Here is a 13,270-nt window from a genome sequence, read left to right as displayed (position 1 = left end):
CCTCAACCAAGATGGGGGCACTAGAAACAGGGAGAGGAGGACACAGAGGGAAGATGGGGCAAAAGCCACCCCAGGCCGGGCATGGTGGCTGACACCTGTAATCCCAGCACTTTGGGAAGCTGAGGCAGAAGGACCATTTGAGCCTGGGAAATCAAGACCAGCCTGGGCACAAAGCGAGACTGCACCTCTACAAAAAATAAAAAGTTAGCCAGGTGTGGTGGTGCGTGCCTGTAGTCCCAGCTACTCAGGAGGCTGAGGCCGGAGGATCGCTGGAGCCCAGGAGTTGCAGGTTGTAGTGAGCTATGATTATACCACTGCACTCTAGCATGGGCCACACAGCGAGACCCTGTTTTAAAAAATAAAAACAGGGCCGTGCACAGTGGTTCATAACCGTAATCCCAGCACCCTGGGAGGCTGAGGCAGGTGGATCACTTGAGGTCAAGAATTGGAGACCAGCCTGGCCAACATGGTGAAACCCCGTCTCTACTAAAAATACAAAAATTAGCCGGGCGTGGTGGCGGGCGCCTGTAGTCCCAGCTACTTGGGAGGCTGAGGCAGGAGAACCCCTTGAACCCAGGAGGTGGAGGTTGCAGTGAGCTGAGATCGCACCACTGCACTCCAGCCTGGGTGACAGACCGAGACTACGTCTCAAAAAAATAAATAAATAATAAAAACATTAAAAAATAAAGCCACCCCATTTTGGATGAAGGAGGGAGAGGAAGTCAGAATAACACCCCACTCCCCATGCTGGCTGAGGATGGGGGGTACCACCAGGTGCCCCCAAGCCCAATGCTGGCTCCCCAGGGTTTCCAGACAGAGGCTGGGGGACTCGGCCTCCTTGTTACCTTGTACCCTTCGGAAATCCGTGTCCCATTCCCACCTGCCCAACAGCTACTGGGTCTCTGGAGTCAGGAACTTGTCGGGCCATTTTCCATGATCTGTGTCCTTCCCCAAGAGTCCACTTGGGCATGACCAGCCTCCACTGTTCTTGTGTCCCTGATGCCTGCTGGGCCCTCCTGTGGTTCACAAGTGGCCGTTTGCCCTCCCTGCACCTCCGTTTCCTTCTGTAGCCAGCAAAGCCATGACGCTTGCCCCCTGCTTTTTGGGGAAAGGGCAGAGGAGATCATCGATAAAGAAATGATGGCAAACAAGTGAATTCTGGATTTAAAGCAGAAACTTAGAAATATCACTAGAGGCCAGGCGCGGTGGCCCATGCCTATAATCCTAGTACTTTGGGAGGCAGAGACGGGCGAATTGCCTGAGCTCAGGAGTTCAAGACCAGCCTGGGAAACACTGTGAAACCCCATCTCTAATTAAAATACAAAAAATTAGCCAGGCGTGGCAGCATGTGCCTGTAGTCCCAGCTACTCGGGAGGCTGAGGCAAGAGAATTGCTTGAACCAAGGAGGCAGAGGTTGCAGTGAGCTGAGACAGGGCCACTGCACTCCAGCCTGAGCAAAAAGAGCAAAACTCTGTCTCAAAAAGAAAAAGACACATCACTAGAGGTGCCAGACCTAAGCCCCCAAGTTCACCTTCCTGCAAACCTAACTGCGTGATGTCTCATCTCTCAGGAAGATGAAGAAGCTCATCCGCTACCTGAAGCTGAAGCGGCAGAGCCCCCCTGACCACGAGGAGTGTGTGAAGAGGAAGCAGCGGTACGAGGTGGATTACAACCTGGAGCCCTTCGCGGGCCTCACCCCAGAGTACATGGAAATGAGTGAGTGATGGCCGGGGCAGGCAGGTGACATCAGGATAGAAACAGGCCAGCATGCCACCTGGAGTGGGGAAGGGCTGCAGGGACGTGATGCCCCCGACCCCACGGTGCCCAGTGTCCCTCCATAAGCATCAGGCAGGGAGAAGGGAGATGCAGACCGTGGGATCCTAGTGCTGCCACCCCCTTGGGTCAGTGAGCATGGCTGCTCTGGATGGAGTCCTGTCTTCCAGAGGCCCAGGTCAAGCAGCCACGGTCCCCAGCCACGGTCTCCAGGCACGGTCCCCAGGCACGGTCCCCAGCCACGGTCCCCAGCCACAGTCCCCAGGCACGGTCCCCAGCCACGGTCCCCAGGCACGGTCCCCAGGCACGGTCCCCAGGCACTATCCCCAGCCACGGTCCCCAGGCACGGTCCCCATCAGCGCAGCCCGACACGGCCTGGGCTGTGCAGCTCTTCCTCCTCCCTCAGTCTCCTCACCAGCCGAGGGCCCAGCCCTGCTAAGCTGCAAGATCGTCCTCACTTGAAAGCCCCCACAATCCGAGGTCCCTCCTTTCAGCTCCAAGGCCCTTCAAGCATCCTACTTTGGTTCCATGACTTATCTCCCCTTCCTGGCGGTGAGCTCCTGAGTTGCAGGAGCCAGGACTTGCTCACCCGTGGGCTGGTGACAGCTGCCCCCAGCACAGAGCAGGCGCTCAAAGGAGACCCAGGGATCGAGCCTTACCCCCCTCAATCATGTGGCTGGCCAGGAGGATGCCGAGAGGTGGCACATACCTTTTGGGGGTGGCCAAGGAGAACTGGGAAGAGACCAGGTGTGGTCCACACAGCTCTGGACTCTCCCTGACCTGGTCACTTACCTCTCCCTCCTGCCTCCTGCACTCCGCACGTGCTGGCCTCCTTGCTGCTCCCCAGCCCCATGGAGCTCAGGCCGCCCCAGGGCCTTTGCACTAGATGTGCCCTGCTGGAATGCCCTCCCCCAAATACCTGCATGGCTCACTCTCTCCCTGCCTCCCGGGCTCTACTCAGAACGTCCCCCAACAGAGGAGTCTTCCCCGACCACTGTGTTTGAAAGGGGCAGCCCTTCCCCGACAAGGCCACGACCCCCACCCCTCCTCTGCTTGGTGTTTCTGCTCCCCAGCAGACAGCCTCACCCCGTCATCCCTCTTCTGTTTCCCCCCGGTAGGACGGCAGCCTCACCCTCTCTTGTTCCTCATCCCATAGCCCTACCCCTAGAGCAGGTCCAGGTATACAGTGGGTGCTCAGTGTGTGTTTGCTGACTGAATGGATGAGCAAAGGCAGTCAGGAAGACTCCTGCAGAGGGGGGTCCCAGCACGCAGTGCCCCGGCCACTAAGGTCAGCTTCTTTAAAATGCCCGTTCCCAGGCAGGTTTGTTCCTGGTCTGCTCGAGGTGAGACCTGGCAGGCTGCATTTTTAAAAAGGGCCTGGGGGTAAGGGTACCTTAGAGGGTGGGGAGCGTTTCTGTTTAATTTCACCACAAGTGCTGCCCTGTGCCCCTCCTGTTAGCCGAATTGTCCACATATGTCGCTCCTGGCTCCCCAGACAATCGTGCAAGGAGCACCTTGCCATTGACTCAGGAGGAGAGGAATCTTAAGTGTGGCGTTCTGTGGCTCCTGTCTGTTTTCTCCTGGAATAAGGTCCAAGCTGAACCAGGGTCAGGCCGGTGGGCAGACAGACAGCTCCCAGCCGTTTAAACTCAGCATTGGCCACGTGGCCAGGAGGGATGGGGTCTGGGAGGTGGCTTCCCCTGCCTGTAGGGTCGCTCCTTCCACAGGAAACCCTAGGGAGAATAGAGCCCAAGACACCAGCACAACCTGCAGTGGGCCACGAGAGTGGCAGCCCCTTCCCTGGATTTATTTTCCTAGTGGCTGAACGTCACGTCCCAAGTTCCTGACAGGTTTGGACAAAGGGGATTTCTGGAGCAGGCGCCTCCTGCCCACATACACAGGGAGTGGCTCACTTGTGCTCCACGCTGCCCCCACTGACCAAGGCACATTTCCACACCCACTGACTTTCTCCCCACCCCATGGGCTGCCAGTGTGCTCCTTCAAGGAAGTCTCAAGCCACAGATGTGGATAGATGGGGAGAGCAAGCTCATCTGGAAATGCCTCACCTCCTGGCCCCCCTGCACCCTCCCTCCCTGGCCCCAGCCCTGGCAGTGTCTCCAGCTCCCTGGTCACACCCTTAGTGCCAGAGTAGGCAGCGCCTCCCAGAAGTGAGGAAGCTCACCCTGGTGAGTGACCCAAGGCCTCAGGCCTCAGCAGCCCCCAGCCCTCATGCACAGCACACACCGCCCCACATAAGCAATGCCTCATCCCCTCCAGGGACCTCAGACAGGACCAGAGGCCTCCCACTCAGCCCACCTTGCCAGGGCGAGCAAGACAGCCCAGTGAGAGAACTTGCAGAGCATTCCCCGCCGTGGCCCATCCTACCTGCTAACAGTGCTCACACTCAGAGCACCCCGCACTGCCCACCCCACGTGCTAACAATGCCCACACTCAGCCCACCAGGCACATGGTGACATTCTGCCGGCTTCCTTGTTTACTGCCTGGCACCAAACGCCCTTGGACTGGGTCCTGCTGCGCAGTTCCCGAACCCGCTTTCCTGCTCAGTTCCACTCAGCAACCTTTTCCTGACCTTCTGCTAGGAGCCCAGCCCCATGCTGGATGTGGCATCCAAAGCCAGAGAAGCCCCAGAGGCAGCTCCTGGGTGGGACGATCCCCAGGGGGAGGGCTGCAGGGGCGGAGGCGAGGGACTGTCCTGGGCAGTGGGTCCCCACCTGGATCCAGGAGTCCTGATGCAAGGGGAAGTTTGGGGCTCTGGAAGATGCAGCCACACAGGCAGGTCCCCCAGGTCCCAGGGAGCCCCCATGATGGAAGCAGCAGGGCCACTGCCACATCCCTTCCCAGCACAGGCAGGGGGATGACCACAGGCTGGGCCTTTGAGCTCATAATGGTCCTTTTCCTTTTGGCGATGATTTTTTAAAATTTGACATAGGCTGCCGAGGTGGCCCATGCCTGGAATCCCAGCACTTTGGGTGGATGACTTGAGCTCAGGAGTTTGAGACCAGCCCAGGCAACATAGCAAAATCCCAGCTCTACAAAAAATACAAAAATTAAGCAGTCATAGTGGTGCATGCCTGTGGTCCCAGTTACTCGGGAGGCTGAGGTGGGAGGATTCATTGAGCCTGGGAGGTCAAGGCTGCAGTGAGCCATGGTTGTGCCACTGTACTCCAGCCTGGTGACAGATCGAGACTATCTCACAAAAGATTAGCCATAGATAAGTGAGCATTCCCATTATTCAAGAGTCAAACACTGAGATTCACAGCAAAATTTGGAATTCTGCCTTCAGCCCACTCCTGGCCTGGAGGTCATCCAGGGTCATGGAGGGTCCATCCCAAAAGGTCCCCTAATGCATCTGCAGGTGGGGTCCATGCAGGTGGGCTCGTTGGAGGTGGGGCGGCAGCCAGACCTGTGTGGCTCAGCACATGGGGTGGTGGAGTCCCCCCTTATGGGCTGTGGCTCATGGGGTGCTGACTGGCACTGGGCTCTTTCTGCAGTCATCCAGTTTGGCTTTGTCACCCTGTTTGTCGCCTCCTTCCCCCTGGCCCCGCTGTTTGCGCTGCTGAACAACATCATTGAGATCCGCCTGGACGCCAAAAAGTTTGTCACTGAGCTCCGAAGGCCGGTAGCTGTCAGAGCCAAAGACATCGGTGAGTGACCCCACGGGCCGGCAGGACCGGTTCCAAGTGTGTGCTGGGTTTGGGGAGGGGGTTGCTGCTCTCCAGAAGCCAGAGCCAGAGCTGGCCAGGTGTCCCTCCTGGGGCTCTTCACTCAGCCTTTGCCGGGTGGAGCCTGGAAGGCAGGTGACACAAGACGTGGAGGCTCGCTTAGCCCTGTCCCCACCCTTCCCCTCCTAAGATGCGTTGGTCACAGAGGACATTTGGAAAGAGTGGGTCCCAGACATCTGAATGTCTCAACAACCTGCTGCTTTAGGAGGTACAAGAGACTACATTTCCTCTCTGATGGCTGGCGACACCTACCTGTAGCAATTGTATGACCCCAGAGCCAGGGTGAGACCAATAGGAAAGGAGTGTTGGCTGTTCAGCAAGTGCCCTCCTACATTGCATGTCATGGCATCATTTAATGTTCACAAAAGAGAAAAGGAAGGAAGGAGCCCCCATCTGTAGACAGGGAAGAACAGTCCCAGTCATTGCATGGCTTGCCTGTAGGGATCAAAGCCAAGATGCAACTCAACTCCAGCTTTTTAACCCCGTCACTAAGGCACCTCGACCATGTGGAGAAGGGGTGTGAGTTTGGGAGAATGTATATTTAAGGTCAGCGTAAAGAATAACTTGGGCTGAGCACCGTGGCTCACTCCTGTAATCCCAGTGCTTTGGGAGGCCCAGGAGGATACATAGCTTGAGCTCAGGAGTTCAAGACCAGCCTAGGCAACATGGTGAAACCCTGTCTCTACAAAAAAATACAAAAATTAGCTGGGCGTGATGGTGCATTCCTGTAGTCCCAGCTACTCAGGAGGCTGAGGTGGGAGGATGAGTGAGCCCACGTAGGTTGTGGCTGCAGTGAGCCATGCCCACGCCTGGGCAACAGAGTGAGACCCTGTCTCAAAAAAATAAGTAAAATTAGCTGGATGTGGTGGCGTAGACCTGTGGTCCCAGCTACTTGGGAGGCTGAGGCAGGAGAATCGTGTGAGCCCAGGAGGTCAAGGCTGCAGTGAGACATGATCGTGCCACTACACTCCAGCCTGAGCAACAGAGAGAGACTCTGTCTAAAAAAAAAAAAAAAGGAAAAGAAGGGCAGGGCGCGGTGGCTCACGCCTGTAATCCCAGCACTTTGGGAGGCCGAGGCGGGCCGAGGTCGGGAGTTTGAGACCTGACCAACATGGAGAAACCCCATCTCTACTAAAAATACAAAATTAGCCGGGCGTGGTGGTGCATGCCTGTAATCTCAGCTACTTGAGAGACTGAGGCACGAGAATCACTTGAACCCGGGAGGTGGAGGTTGCGGTGAGCAGAGATCGTGCCATTGCACTCCAGCCTAGGCAACAACAGTGAAACTCTGTCTCAAAAAAAGAAAAAGAGTAACTTTGATAGTCAGAGGAGTCAAAAACAGAGCAGACTTCCTTGTGGGTTAGAGAGCTCCCTGTTACCAGAGGCATTTAAGCAGAGACAGGGTGCCGATCTGTCCAGGAGGGTGAAGGGTATGAGAGCCCCACGCAGGCCTCCACCAGAGCCAGCCCTCACAGGAAGGGTGATCCCATCTTGTCTTATAGTAGGGCCAATTTTCAGGGTGAAAACAAAATTACAAAAATACATTCATTTTATCTCAAATTTAACACAATTTTAGTTAGAATAGCACCTTTGTACTAATTATTGGAATAAACAAAAGGTTGAATTACATACTGGGGATATCACCTTGCTGAAATAAAGATTCCATACTAGCTTGATAAGATAGCTTTGGGTTGGGCTTTTGTAGGCCAAACATAATCTTACAAAAATGTGGGAAACTGACCAGGCACAGTGGCTCATGCCTGTAATCCCAGCACTTTGGGAGGCAGAAGCAGGTAGATCACCTGAGGTCAGAAGTTCGAGACCAGCCTGACCAACATGGTGAAACCCTGTCTCTACTAAAAATACAAAATTAGCCAGGTGTGGTGGTGGGAGCCTGTAATCCCAGCTACTCAGGAGGCTGAGGCAGGAGAATTCCTTGATTCTGGGAGGCAGAGGTTGCAGTGAGCCGAGATCATGCCATTGTACTCCAGCCTGGGTGACAGCGTGAGACTCCATCTCAAAAAAAAAAAAATGTGGGAAGCTTTATCAGTTGTTCCAAGGGCTTCTCCAGTCCTTGGTATTTGTGTGATTCTCATTGGAAGCACCCTTCAGATCATCTCACCCCAGTCTGTGTTTTCTCCTTAAGTTGTTAGCGGCTCTGTCTTGGCTGGAAGCTCCTTGGTCCACACCTTGGCCCCTAGTGGCAAGCCCAGCATCCACTGGTGACCAAATCCGCCAGTCCTCCACTGTCTGGTTCCAAGATAACTTCAACTCTGGCTTCTCTTATGCTTGGCTGTCTTATAGACTAAAACAGATGAAATCGTCATTTTCACAGGTCAAAGACCATCAGATAGCAGTGATTCACCCAGCAGCTTCACATTTGCACTGCGTAAGGCCCTGGCTTTGAAAGGGGTCTGGAAACATCGGTGCTTTGTAGGGAGGGACATCCCAGGGCTCCTGGGTAAGAGGTCATGGCACTGTGTTTAGACACTTTTGCTTCCCTATATCACCTCTTCTCTGGGTGACCCAGGTAATGAAGACTCAGAACACAGACACTCTATATTAGACTGCCCTGTGAGATTTTGTTTAAAAATTTCAAAGGCTTTAAAAGCCATGAGCTAATCAACCCTCCGAAGATCCCGCTAACCACCAGCATCCCTGTTCTCCCTCTGCTGAGGCCACGGGTGAGCCCCTTGCCCCTCATACCACAGCCCTCCATGGCCAGAGGTGGAGCAAGCCTGGAGTGCTGATTTGCTGGTGCTCTAGGTCAGAGGTCTGCACTTGTTTTCTGTAAAGAGCCAGAGAGTGAACGTTTTAGGCTTCCTGGACCCAGAGACGATGTCCTCAAGTCTTAGGCAATGGTTCTCACCCAAAGGCTACGCTTTTCATACATTTTTCATTTCACACTTAAAAAGGCCAGGGCCGGGCGCAGTGGCTCACGCCTGTAATCCCAGCACTTTGGGAGGCCGATGCAGGTGGATCACCTGAGGTCAGGAGTTTGAGACCAGCCTGGCCAATATGGTGAAACTCCATCTCTACTACAAATACAAAAATTAGCCCGGCATGCCAATTTTTGTGGTGGCATTTTTAATTTTTTTTTTTGATACAGGGTCTCGCTCTGTTGCCCAGGCTGGAGTGCAGTGGCATGATCTCGGCTCACTGCAAGCTCCGCCTCCCGGATTCATGCCATTCTCCTGCCTCAGCCTCCCGAGTAGCCGGGACTACAGGCACCCGCCACCACGCCAGGCTGATTTTTTTGTATTTTTTTTAGTAGAGACGGGGTTTCACCGTGTTAGCCAGGATGGTCTCAATCTCCTGACCTCATGATCCACCCATCTCGGCCTCCCAAAGTGCTGGGATTACAGGTGTGAGCCACCGTGCCTGGCCAAAGCATTCTTAATTTTTAATGTTGGCATGCACCTGTAGTCCCAGCTACTCGGGAGGCTAAGGCAGGAGAATCGCTTGAACCCGGGAGGCGGAGGTTGCAGTGAGCCGAGATCGTGCCACTACACTCCAGCCTGGACAACACAGTGAGACTCCACCTAAAAAATAAAAAATTTAAAAAGCCATTTTTAGCTTTTAGGGACAAGTGAGAAAGAGGCTATCGAAAAACAGGCCACCATGGCCGTCTTTGCACACCCACTCTCAAGAGCAAGGCGAGATTGCACCCCAGGCTGTGCCTCAGCATAGCGCTGCTTTGAAGATCCCCATCACAGAGCTGCCTCCAACATGAACTTTCCTCAGAACCTCAGCCTGTGTGTCCTCCAGGGAACCCCGGGAGGAAGCCTGGGTGAATCCTTCCTCAGTCCCACTTTCCAGATAGGAGGCCGAGGCCCAGGCGATAACAGTGCCGAGCAGGAACAGGAGAGCTCAAGCCCTGGGCCTCGTGCATGCGTAGAGGGTTTGCCTCTGAAAACCTCACCCTGTATACCAAAGACCCCAAAAGGGGACCCCGGGTCCGCTCACCAGGTTCTCCCTGCAGTCCTTGGAAATTCCGGAGCTCCCTGTCCCATGGCAATAAAGAAAAGAGTGCCATCCCATTCCAGCAGGTACAGCTAAAAAAAAAAAAAGAAAAAGAAAAGAAAAGAAGAGTGCAGCCCACACTGAGTCCTCACAAAGGCCTGATGCTCAGGCACCCGACAGTACCCCACCCCTGCCCGCCACCTGCCGCATCACAGTGCGTGTGTGTTTGCTCTGGCACCCTCTGCTTCAAGAAGCTCTGGCTGTCCCCAGATGGTGGCTAAATGAAGCTTGCAAACCCACCAGGGTGAAAGGGAGCAGCAGCTCAGTGGCCCTGGCTTCCCGCAGTCCCTCTGCAGGCATTGGCGTCCCCACCAGCAGCAGGCCTTCCGCGTGCCTCTTTGGACTCTTTGCACCTGGCTGGTTTTTGCTCAGTTCTTACAGATCAGCTACTCACTTCCTCGTTCCTGTTCGGTTGGCTGAAGGCATAATCTGCCCTCCTTTCACGAGTTTGTTTATGGGTTCCTTAACCATAACCTTTCCTTGAAGAGGCTTTTGTATTCCTTCTGTGATCCGTGCAGGGCCCCCAGGCGAGCCCCCTGAGAGGACAGAGAGGGCCCCTGTGACCTGCGCCCCTGAGGCCCTGGGTGGCTGGGGGAAGCTGTGCCACAAAGCGCAGGTGCCTTCATCACCCTGCCATCCAGCGGGTCACAGCAGGGACCCAGCCCGTGCGTGGGAATCCGCTCCAGCTCCCCAGCCCTGCTTTCGACTTCCCGTTCTCTTCCTGGTTCTTCAGAGCCTGCTGGTGGGAAAGTGCAGCCTCCATTCAGCTCCCGGGCACTGCGTGTGGGCAGGAGTGGTGGCCTCGCCAAGTACCTGGCTTTATCCAAATACCTCCCTGTTCTGTTCCAGGAAATGGGGCTTAGCATCCCCTAGAGTGGGAAAAATTCCTTGGGAAAGAAACCAAGGAATTTACTTGGGGAAGTAAAAATGAGGCAATTTTCCCCAACAGGACTTCCATAAAAGAAGCCCACCCAGAGAATATTCTAAAAGCACAGCATCCCCTTTTACTTAGAGACGTCAATGAAAAGAGTCAAACTCTGTCAAATATTTGAAGAGATTTATTCTGAGCCATGAGTGACCATGGCTCATGACACAGCCCTCAGGAGGTCCTGAGAACGTGGTCCCAAGGTGGCCGTGGTACAGCTTGGTTTTATACATTTTAGGGAGACATGAAACATCAATCAGATACATCCAAGATATACATTGGTTTGGTCCAGAAAGGGGGGACAGGGTGGGGTGACTTCCAGATTATGGGTGTATATATATATATATATACTTTTTTTTTTTTGGAGACAAGAGTTTCACTCTTGACATCCAGGCTGAAGTGCAACGGCATGATGCAACCTCCACCTCCTGGGTTCAAGTGATTCTCCTGCCTCAGCCTCCTGAGTAGCTGGAATTGCAGGTGTGTGCCACCAGATTTGGCTAATTTTGTATTTTTAGTAGATACAAGGTTTCACCATGTTGGCCAGGCTGGTCTCCAACTCCTGACCTCAGGTGATCTGCCCTCCTCTGCCTCCCAAAGTGCTGTGGTTACAGGCGTGAGCCACTGCACCCGGCCTATTTTTTAAATTTCTGATTGTCAGTTGGTTGAGTTACTATCAATAGAAAGTCTGGGTTATGATAAGGGGTTTTGGAAACCAAGGTTTTATCGAGCAGATGAAGCCTCCAGGTAACAGACTTCAGAGAGAATAGACTGTAAATGTTTATCAGACTTAAGGTCTGTGTTGATGTTCATGCTGGTAGGCTTTTGTTGAATTCCAAAAGGGAGGAGGGCATGAGGAGGCCTGTCCGACCCTCCCCCGGCCCCCTGCTTCCTGTCATGGCCTGAACCAGTCTTTCAGGTTAATTTGGGGGTGCCCTGGCCGAGATGATGGACCCCATTCAAATGGTTCGGGGGACCCTTAGAATTTTATTTTTGGTTTACAGAGATCCTTAGAGCAGTGAGTGTCACCCTGGAATGTGCGTCAGAATAACTGGGGGTTCCCAGCCCCACCCCAGGAGAGGAGGATTCTGTGGGCTGGGGCTGGGGTGCCGGTTCTGCATTTCTCTAACACACCCCGCGGATATGCAGGACCACACGGAGGGCCATCCACCTGGACGCAGATATCCCGCAGACCTGTCAGGACAGGCTCCATCGGGGCCCGGAAGCGAGGAAGACCCCGCTCCCGGCTCCATCTCATCCCCGCCTCATCCCTCCCATTTCCTGTTGTCTCTCTGGGCCGGTTGGGCGATCACCTGGGCAGACCCCCTTGCCTGCCTGAGTCCTGCCCTTCGACGGCCCTGAGCTCAGGAGCCACGTCCCTCGGGAGCCCCAAAGACTTCAACCTCCACCCCAGGCCCACCGCACCTCAGCACCCCACTTCGGAGGTCTCAAACTCAGCACCCCAAGGGCCAGGTGGGCCACACGCGCAAGTGAGACTAAGTCCTGGGAGTGTTCTTCATGGCCACAGAGCAGTGTGCCTGTTCCCACATTTCTTGAAACGTTCAACTCTCTAGTGGGGGTCTGGGTTTGGATGCTAAGGTGGCCATAATGGAGGTCGGAGGTCGCCGGGAGGCCTCAGCAGAGACAGCAGAGCTGCGGTGCACAGCCCAGCCTGCAGGGGATGACCCCGGGCACCACAGCCAGCTGTTGCCAAGGAGACGCACCAGCCAGCCAGGACCAGAGCCGAGGAGTCAAGATTTGTTTTTTCTTCTTCTTCTTTTTTTTTTTTTTTTTTTTTGAGACAGAGTCTCGCTCATTCTCCCAGGCTAAGGTGAAGTGGCGCGATCTGGGCTCACTGCAACCTCCGCCTCCCAGGTTCAAGCGATTCTCCTGCCTCAGCCTCCTGAGTAGCTGGGATTACAGGTGCCCGCCACCACACCCGGCTAATTTTTGTATTTTTAATAGAGCGGGGCTTTGCCATGTTGGCCAGGCTGATCTCGAACTCCCGGCCTCAGGTGATCCACCCACCTCAGCCTCCCAAAGTGCTAGAATTACAGGCGTGAGCCAACGCGCCCAGCCTTGATTTTTTAAAATACGTTTTCCCAGTTTTTAAGCATCCGTCTGCATTTTTAAGCAGTAGGCAGGCACAACAAAATGGCCATGCAGCCTGGATGGGGCTTACCTGCCACCGCTTTGCAGCCTCTGCTCCGGCACCAGAATCTGGTTGGAAAGGGCTTTCTGCGCTCGTGCAGTCACTCGGCAAACATTTACCCAGCAGCACCCACCTCATGTGCCAGACGCCAAGCTAGACCCAGAAGCTGCAGGGATGTGCAATTAGCAGCCTGCCCTAGGAGCTCGGAGTCCACGGAGGGCCCTCAGCCCTGACACCCAGCCAGGAGAAGCCGGGTGGGAAGCGTTTCCACTCCTGAGGGAGTGCTTCAGTGCCGACTTTGTAGGTCTGTGCCATCCAACCCTCACCTGCGTTCCCAGGTGCTTTATTCAGGATGGGGTGGCCCTAGGACTGCTAGTGGGCAGAGCCCATGTGACTGCCCCACCACCTGCTCCAGCAGAAAAATAAACTGAGGACCGCTGCACTCGTGCAGAAGATCAAATGGAGCTACAATAAACTCCTCGTCTGGGATTAGGCGATGGTCCCCATGGCCCGAGGACTGGAGACAGGGGTCAGGGAAGTGTGACTGTCACTTCTTAAATTGCCCACCAGCAATGGGTTGCAGTGGGTATTTCTCTTTTTTTGTGAGACAGAACCTTTCTCTGTTGCCCATGCTGGAATGCAGTGGCGTGATCT

At 54.7% G+C, this 13,270-nt stretch overlaps 1 protein-coding gene across 3 annotated transcripts in view; it reads left to right on the top strand.

Annotated features, from left to right (window-relative positions):
* ANO1 (anoctamin 1) overlaps positions 1-13,270 on the top strand; it is a 223,156-nt gene that overhangs the window by 198,927 nt on the left and 10,959 nt on the right. For all 3 annotated transcript variants that reach the window (XM_054440756.2, XM_054440758.2, XM_054440757.2), the window contains 2 exons: positions 1,571-1,716; positions 5,286-5,438. In XM_054440756.2, coding sequence (XP_054296731.2) covers positions 1,571-1,716; positions 5,286-5,438 — 299 coding nt within the window. The remainder of the gene's footprint in view (positions 1-1,570; positions 1,717-5,285; positions 5,439-13,270) is intronic.

The sequence above is a fragment of the Pongo pygmaeus genome, chromosome 9 (assembly GCF_028885625.2).
Source record: "Pongo pygmaeus isolate AG05252 chromosome 9, NHGRI_mPonPyg2-v2.0_pri, whole genome shotgun sequence".
Lineage (NCBI taxonomy): Eukaryota > Metazoa > Chordata > Mammalia > Primates > Hominidae > Pongo > Pongo pygmaeus.
This window is presented reverse-complemented; position numbering and strand designations above follow the sequence as displayed.